This window comes from Zea mays, chromosome 4 (genome assembly GCF_902167145.1).
Source record: "Zea mays cultivar B73 chromosome 4, Zm-B73-REFERENCE-NAM-5.0, whole genome shotgun sequence".
NCBI classification, from domain to species: Eukaryota; Viridiplantae; Streptophyta; class Magnoliopsida; order Poales; family Poaceae; genus Zea; species Zea mays.
In genome coordinates this window covers 52,399,621-52,408,585 of record NC_050099.1, presented here as the reverse complement: position 1 = coordinate 52,408,585, position 8,965 = coordinate 52,399,621, and the positions used below count along the sequence as shown (strand labels likewise).

Below are 8,965 nucleotides of genomic sequence, written 5' to 3'. Positions count from 1 at the left end.
TTCGTGAACTGCTTTCTTTTTAGATTATTAGACATGTTTGTCATTTCCCTACCAATCTTGGGCTATGAGCAAATATGTGATTTAACTCGAAAATACCAATATGGTCTAGCATGTTTATGTTTGATATGAAATTATTAAAATGCGTGGAGAAATTCTAGCGTTTAACAGTTGCATTCCCTTGCAGGTGGAGTCCTCTGAATTGCTTGTTGGATAGACAGTATGTACTGTTCAAATGAAACATTAGCTCTCTCCCTTTGGTTTGTTCTTAATCTAAATGCACACACTCTATTGTAATGTAATAAGAGACAATGAGTGGCCAACTTCTGATTTTGATGCTTCAAATTTCATCCGCTTCACAGACCTAATACGATGGGCACTAATCTTTTTATATGCATGCAACAAATTAATGTATCCATGTGGTGTAACCAAACAATGGAAAATTAGCCATGTATTAAATTCCAGCTATAATTGAAACACACATGGTTTAAGTGACATGGGATGGATTCACTCAATCCCACCGTGTATTGGATCCCAATATGTATTAAATACTAGCGTGCCGAACAAGGCCTTAAAGGGTTCTTTTGTCTTATATTTAGAGGAGATTTTTTTTTGTTATATACGCTTGGACGGTGTCTTCTAAAGTGTTCTCTAAATATAGAGATAGTCTTCTAAAGCGTTCTCTAAATATATAGAATTAGTGGTAGCTTCTATATCCTGTATATAGAGAGCCTCTCTTCTCTTCTCTATTCATTTTTATATTGTAAAAACAGGTTATAAGCAAAACTAATACATATAAGAAATTTGAAGGTACATATGCATACAAAATCTAGAGCAAAATATGTCTTAAATGTATAAAAGACGAGATATAGAAGACACTGTTGGATAAGAATAAGATATAAAGAAGTGAATTTTTTAGAGGGTAGTCCATAAAAATGGGATATAGAGATGAGGTATAGAAGATATGGTTGGAGATAGTCTTATTATTCCCATATACTCTATGACACAATTTATAAGGCGTTTCATGTAGATAAAGAATCAAACTTTATAATATTTGAACCATTTGACTAACTACTTTTAAGTAAATATTATTGGATCTATAATCAAATATATTGTTTAATAACCACAAATTTATGATCATAAACATTATAATATAAAATATTTAAACGGTCCGTAATTTTGAAGACTGTTATGTCAGGAGACGCGTTATAAATTGGATCGAAGGAGTAGAAAAAAAACAGAAAGCATATATGCAAACTCTAAGGCGTGTTTGGATCACGGCCTCCCAAGCAGCTGGCATTCGATCCTGGCCATTAGGCATCCGAAATCGGTGGCCAGGGATGTTGCCTAGGCGCTGAGGACACAAACAGACCCTAGGCATGTTCGCGATTGCGTCATCCTCTACGTTTCAGAAAGAAACGAGGCTTGACATGTGTCAGTAAACGACACCACTAGTTTGCCAGGAACAAAGAAACTGTGTAAGCCATTTCATGGATGGTGTTCAAACACATCAGTATGACTGCATACAGTCCACGAGGCACTCGTCTCGTCAAGACTCGTTCACCTCAAACATGTAATGGCAGCCATTTGTGCACTACCTAATAAAACTAGTAGAGATAAACATAAGGTTCAAATACTGGTCAAGAAAACAAGGACCCAACTACGAATCATTGCATTACCCATTACGTTACTTAAACAAACATAATTTAATGTTGTTGATTACCCATTACGTTACTAATATGTGAATGAAATGGCATCATTGCATCTTTCACCTAGGACTGGGGCAGTGCGACTTCTGCTTCGCCTTTGCCTTCTCTATCAGGGGATTCAATTGCTGCTTCTCCTCAAGAATCTTGAGGAAATTGAACAGGAAGGGAACGTAATTATGCTTCCTTCTCAAGTTCTCCGTCTTCCACGTCTTCACCTTCTCTTCCTCCATTATCATCTTCTCCGTCACAGCCTCTATCTGAGCTGACACCTCCGCTAGTGACTGCTCAACAGATGGCACGTGCCTAATTGCAGAAGGATAGCCCGTCTGTTGCAAGAGGCTCTCCCTCTTCCTCTTTAGTTCTTTGAGTTCCACCGTGCACATCTCCTTCCGGTTCTTTAAGATTGCCATCACACTGCATCTTACATCATTCTGAGAGAACAGATCAATGTGCCCTTTAATGACAGGCTGCGCTAGCCTAAGCCACCCTGCATCACCAACACCACCTGGGCATTTTTCCAGGCATATTGGTCCTTCCTTTAGCCCATCAAGCTCATACAGGACACCATCCACTGGAACATAGCTTATGAAATGGTAAACATCGTCGCCGTTGCTAGGTCGTTTCTGCTCCTCAGAGACCTCTGACCTTGCCAACGAGTTGTTTATCATGCGAATGCTTTCACAATTAACGATAGCCAATCCTTTGAGCTCGGGTGGCAAATCCTTTGCAAATTCCTTCAGCTTTTTAAGTTCATCACTGAGGGTGATGCCAGGAGAGTTCAACAGAACCGAAAGGATAGCTTGGGTTGCACACGCGTTGTTAATTATCTTCAAGTGAAGAACATCTTTGATTTTAAGATAAGCAAATCAATAAAGGTGGGAGGAATTACTTGCTAATTTGAATGCTTCTGACCTGGTTGGCAAAGAAAAGGTTTGGAATTGCATCCTTGATGACAGGACGCTCATCCTTTTCTGGAGGTCGCCATTTGTATAGCACTATTAGCCCATATATTGGCCTGGCAAATGACAACACAAATTAGGTTCCATTACCTCAGAAAAATATTGGCATTCACATTAGTGCTAGATGAGGATAACATACTGAAGATCATTGAGAGCATCCAGGTCAAGTGAATAGATTTCATCAACCTGATAATGAAGAAAATGTGCATTGTATGCTCACTTCCGTAAGGCGTAAACATATATCAATTCAACAGACTCACGACCTTACTATCTTACTGTATGTAAGTTAAAAGGTGGGATTGATTGTTTGCTAAGTGCTAACAGTCCCCCTTAACCCAGAAATAGACTCAGAGTGAAGATAGTTGATTTACTTACTTGAAGACCCTTCAGTTGCATCTGCTGCAACAGTTCTGTAAAAACACCTGAATATACAAGATACAAAAGGTCATGAGTTATTTCTTCCTTTGCCAGAAAAAAAGGGCAAACAGTTACAAGGTGAGAAAGAAATTAACAGTGTGGGCCAGTTCAAATATGTATAGTATACGAAGGAAGAGAAATCTAGGTTCTAGAATTATGTTTTCCTCCCACTCCATTGCAAATGCCAAAGACATGGATTTCTTGTCACAGCTCAATATGAAAAGGCAGCAATGCATGGAATTCTAAATTGAGAATGACTATATATTGTGTTACTCTGACTGTCTGACACCACAAAAAATAAAAAGGCACAAATTCTGTGAATACAAATTTGAAAATACCATTGTATTACTTCGAGGCAGTGTCCTAAAAGACATGGGCGCTCAGGTGCAACAGGTGAATGCAAAGCAGGCATATACATCTCAATTTTCTAACCTTGTTAAAGCAGGTCCCAACTTGAATGTACTGTTACGAAAAGCTTATTTTTGTAATGCAGCAGCATTGCGTCTGCAGCATGAAACACTGCTAATGCAGGTTGGTCCAAACCAATAATATCAACATCCAATGAAAATAAAATGATATTAGGCATCAATCAACGTGACTGGTATGGATCCTCTATAGTGTATACAAAATGCAGTCTTAGAGTCGATTTTTCTTTTAAGAGCAATTGGTTAAAAAAAGCCAATCATTCAATCAGGGCCAATTAATGATTACCATATCAATCGTGCCATACTTGGAACGTGTGTTAAAAAAAGAAAAACAATCTTGCAATGTATAAATAAACAAATGTATAACTTTTCGGCAACAGAAAATATATCTACCAGGATCATTCTCTATTGCAGCCCACGACATGGTGAGAGGTTTGCTCCTAGTCTGCAAAGAGAAAACGTAACAGTAAGATGCAGTCTGGAAATACAGGAATTGGTGGTACCGGATAGTCTAGGAGCATAAAAGCAGACATTTGTGTACTCGATCATGAGCACCAAATAATTTTTCCGGAAAAAAAATCGAAATTAGTAGGCATAATACAGGTATACACTTGTACTTTTTTTAGATGGTACAAACTTGTAAATAGATCAGATCAAGTAGCTAAAAAGAGTTAAGTAAGGGTTCGGATATGCTAGGTTTCGCGCAGCAAGAAGGGATGTGGAGGGATCAGGAGCGGAGCCAGTAATGTTTGCAAAAAAATCGAAGTTATTCCTAGTAGGCCTTGTAGGCATCAAATAGCAGTTAGGGTTTGTGTGATCGGTTTCGAGCCGCAGGAAGAGAAGAGAAAGGGTGGGAATACCTGGCAGGTGCTCGTCGCCGGCCAAGAGCCAACGAAGGCCTCGGCACCTGGTGTAGGGCGGCGTCGGCGGCCGTAGTGGTCGCGGAGAGGGGGGAGAGACAGGAAGAACGCACGTCGGGTGAACTCGTATTTATGATGAAGCGTGGTGCGGCCGTGCGGGGTGGACGTTGTTCAGCCAATCAGCCCCCAGGCGAGAGCACCCGCACCGCACCGCACCGCTGCTCGTAGGGTTCAAAACTGAAAATTGACGGGTTGACACGGCAACAATATGAAAGAAATAAAATACTAAGGAATATCTGCAGTCAGTTTTGAACCTCTGGCAACGTATAACTGCCAGCACAAATGCACAATCAAAAGAAATTGCCTATAAAAAATACTAACTGCAAAAGATATGAAAGAAATAGAAATGTGGCGCAACGTCGTCGAAGGGGAAAAAATTTGGTGCAGCACTGCTGCAAACCAGAGTGTTTGCAGCCCCTCACAAAAAGGAGGATAGACCCCACCCGCAGCAACAATAATACAACTAAAACGTTATCTTCTGGACCTGCAAGTGGGGTCTATCCTCCTTTTTGTGAGGGGCTGTAAACCACTGGTTTGCAGCAGTGCTGCACCAAATTTTTTTCCGTCGAAGGGGTCATGTGTGCAGCAGTGGCCCTCGCGGCGTCTACACGTATTGCGCGTGCTGGCGGATTTGGCGCGTTGCAGCGGCTGCTGCCAGGGTGGCCGGCGGAAGGTGGTGGCAGTCGATGCAGCTTTGCGGCTGTTGTGGCAGACGACGCGTGGTTTTCTTGGGTGAAAGCCTTGGCGACGGCGACGCCCCTAGGCGCCGCTTTTCCTGTTGAGGGCGTTGTGTTTTCTAGCATTGTCTTCCGTGGACGAAAGCCCGATCCATCTCGGACCGGCGACGGTGGCATATTCGATGTCACTACCTTCCTGAAGGCATCGTTATTGAAGTTCGTCTCGACCGCATCGTCGCCTTCGGTGGTTGCTTTCGTCTTTCAGGGCCCAGTTTACGTGTGGAGGTGGGGACTTACTTCGTGAAGTCGAAGCTACTACGTCTGGGGGTGTAGCTCGGTAACGATGATATGGGGAGACTCCCTTTTTCATGGGCTGGTTTGCTTCGTTGGTGAGGCATTTGGCGGAGACGGGACGAAGGATCAAGATTTTGGAAGTCTCGCTAGTGAAGAATCGGAGCGGTCTCGAGTGGGATGTCTCGTGGCTTGGCAACGATGGTGTGCCGCAGTCTACCTTCTCATGTGCCTGTGTTTGTAGTAGTCGTCGTGTTTCCTTTGGCATGTGCTGCCCATCTTGAGTAGTTGGAGCTGCTTGTCACTTGTGTTGAGCTCGGCAACAATGACATAGGATGGGCATTGTGTGGGGGTTGCTTTTGTCTGGGTTATTTGTGTGTCCTGTATAGGTTTTGGGTCTGGTTTCCCTTAAAACTATGTGAATGTTTAGTCTGGGTTTCTCCTTTTTTAATATAATTGGTAAGTTTTGCTTGGTTTGTTTCAAAAAAAATAAATGTGGCACAACACGGTAGCAGCCGAGGCTCCAAGCAGCGACTAGAGTGGCCGAGAGGCAACAGGCAAGAGATGGAGCTGGGAGCCTTGGTCCTTGGACTCAGAGGAGACAAACATGTAATACCCAAAAGTGTAAATAATGAAAATAGAGATGAATCTCTTTATGTGTGTGGCTTCCACTTATTAGCACATGTGAACAAACATATTTTAATGAGTAATTAACCAATGAGCTATAACACAAATTATGCATCATGTCGGAGTTTCTTTGTGTGTGCATTTGGTAACAATAAAAAAATATAATAATGTTAATAGAAATATATTAGTAGCCCAATTAGGAATTAAAGATGGAATTTTAGAATTTGAGAAAAGAAAATTGCTAAACAAATAGATAAAATAATATATGACTAAATATATTCCTGCCCTAGGTTTTGAATTGGTACATTTAGCTCTATGAGTAAAACTCAGCCAAATTTGAATTTAAAATTTGAAATCTAAAAATAGGAAGAAGGAAAAACAACATAAAAGGGAATAAACGCCGCTTGGGCCGAGATGCCGCTTTCGGCCCACTACTCCAAATTCCTCGCTCGTGGCCCAGCAGCCACACCCGCACGCTTCGTCCTCTGCTCGCTTGGGCCTGCTCGTCAGTCATCCTTCATTGGAGCGCGGGGTAGAAGTTAATCGCTGACCCCAGGGACCCACAGGTGAGGCACGTCCTCCTCACCGTGGAAGTCGACCACACCAACAGATGCTCCGGGGATCTCGACCGGGTCGTGGGTCGGCCCTGGTATAAGACGGTGCCCTAGAGCGCGTCACAAACCCCTTTTCGACCCACGCCAAAAGCCTGACTGTCGTGCCCACCGTCAAGATTTAGGAAGACCGCTGTCCGCCAACGCCAACCTCGTACTCGCCTGGGAGCTGGGAGGCTAGGGTCGTGTCTGGAGGATTGTGGGGTCACAGGCGACACGATCGTGGCCGATTAGGGAGGAATTGACCACGGAGGCGCCCGGAATTCGTCACCGGACATCGTCGTTCGCCGCACACGTGGAAAAAGTTGGGCGCTTCTTTGAGTCTCGGTAAGAGTTGTCCTCAGTAATACCGTATCGTGTCCGCTTTGCACCAGTACCTTCGGATTAGAGTTTAGAACCGGGAATCAAGCTCGAGACGTTCGCCGATGATGGCGCCTCCGTGAGGGAGCGGTCGCCGCCGTTACCGGGTCTCGGTTGGGGGAGAAGGATCGCTCACCGTTCGATCTGGTTTGAGCGGTCAGCATTAGATATAGCATACCGCTTCGTGGAGAGTAGAATCCGGGGCGTTGATCCTTGCATCGGCGGCACGGATCAAACATGCAAATAGCTAACTCTGAGATCCTATACTGGCCAAAGATGGGAAGAGGTGCGGCTCTGATTCGAGCCCTGGCATAACGATGGGTATGGGATAATCTGAGCCATGATTATCCGATCGAGCAGATCGGTGCGGTTCTAGGGAATACGTGATCGGCGCCGTCGATTTCGGATCCGGTGGTTGAACTCATATACCGGTTCGGGGGAGGGTGGATTTAATCAGAGCCCTTCATTGCGGATTGGGCTACCTAGATCTGCTAGTACCGTTTCGTCTTGGAAACTTTGCGTATGAGTCCCTGGGTTATTGTAGATTAAACCCACAATCTGCCGCGGTTGTAGTATGAGTCTAGGACATTTTGCAAGTTTAACCTTGGGTTTTTGTTTAATCATGCGCGCGATCAAGAGAGCATGAAAAACAAAATAAAATCATTATAAAGAAAATTTTGGTATTAAAATAATCCTAGAAACTCAATTAAATCATAGTAAATTCATTTTAGCTCTTTTTCAGTTCATTCCAGTTTTTATACTTTTCTAATAATATTTTTATCACTTAGTGCCACTATTTTAAAATGAAACCCATATTAGGATTTGTCGGGGACCATAATTAGGGGTACCCTCAAGACTCCTAATTCTCAGCTGGTAACCCCCATCAGCATAAAGCTGCAAAGGCCTGATGGGTGCGATTAAGTCAGGGATCAGTCCATTCGAGCGACTCGATCACGCCTCGCCCGAGCCTAGCCTCGGACAAGGGCAGCCGACCCCGGAGGATTTCCGTCTCGCCCGAGGCCCCCCTCCAACGGCGGACATATTTCCGGCTCGCCGAGGCCCTGCCTTCGCTAAGAAGCAACTCTGACTAAATCGCCACACCTACCGACCAAGTCGCAGGAGCATTTAATGCAAAGGTGGTCTAACACCTTTATCCTGACGCGCGCCCCCCGGCAGAGCCGAAGTGACCGCCGTCACTTTGCCGCTCCACTGACCGGCCTGACAGAAGGACAGCGCCGCCTGCGCCACTCCGACTGCAGTGCCACTTGACAGAGTGAGACTGACAGGCAGCCAGGCCCTGCCGAAGGCACCATAGGAAGCTCCGCTTCGCCCGACCCAGGGCTCGGACTCGGGCTAAGTCCCGGAAGACGGCGAACTCCGCTCCGCCCGACCCAGGGCTCGGACACGGGCTAAGTCCCGGAAGACGGCGAACTCCGCTCCGCCCGACCCAGGGCTCGGACTCGGGCTCAGTCCCGGAAGACGACGAACTCCGCTCCGCCCGACCCAGGGCTCGGACACGGGCTAAGTCCCAGAAGACGACGAACTCCGCTCCGCCCGACCCAGGGCTCGGACTTGGGCTCAGCCCCAGAAGACGACGAACTCCGCTTCGCCCGACCCCAGGGCTCGGACTCGGGCTCAGCCCCAGAAGACGACGAACTCCGCTTCGACTGACCCTAGGGCTCGGACTCCGCCTTGGCCTCTGCCGACGACCTCCGCCTCGCCCGACCCAGGGGCTCGGACTCGGCCTCGGCCATGGAAGACAGACTCGACCTCGGCTTCGGAGGAGCCTCCACATCGCCCAACCTAGGGCGCAGGCCAGCCACGTCAACAGGAGGCGCCATCATCACCCTACCCCGAGCTGACTCGGGCCGCAGGGAACAAGACCGGTGTCCCATCTGGCTAGCTCCGCCAGATAGGCAATGATGGCGCCCCGCATGCTCTGTGACGACGGCGGCTCTCAGCCCCCTTACGG

At 46.0% G+C, this 8,965-nt stretch overlaps 1 protein-coding gene across 1 annotated transcript; it reads right to left on the bottom strand.

Moving 5' to 3' along the window:
• Window positions 1–1,460: 1,460 nt before the first annotated feature.
• On the bottom strand, window positions 1,461–4,795 carry LOC103653253 (ubiquitin carboxyl-terminal hydrolase 2). The gene is made up of 6 exons (XM_008680202.3): window positions 4,368–4,795; window positions 3,901–3,952; window positions 3,041–3,087; window positions 2,805–2,851; window positions 2,619–2,721; window positions 1,461–2,533 (listed from the first exon to the last, which is right to left on the bottom strand). Exons 2-6 carry the CDS (start codon window positions 3,929–3,931, stop codon window positions 1,766–1,768), a joined length of 996 nt encoding a protein of 331 aa, XP_008678424.1. The 5' UTR covers window positions 3,932–3,952; window positions 4,368–4,795; the 3' UTR covers window positions 1,461–1,765.
• Window positions 4,796–8,965: the final 4,170 nt, after the last annotated feature.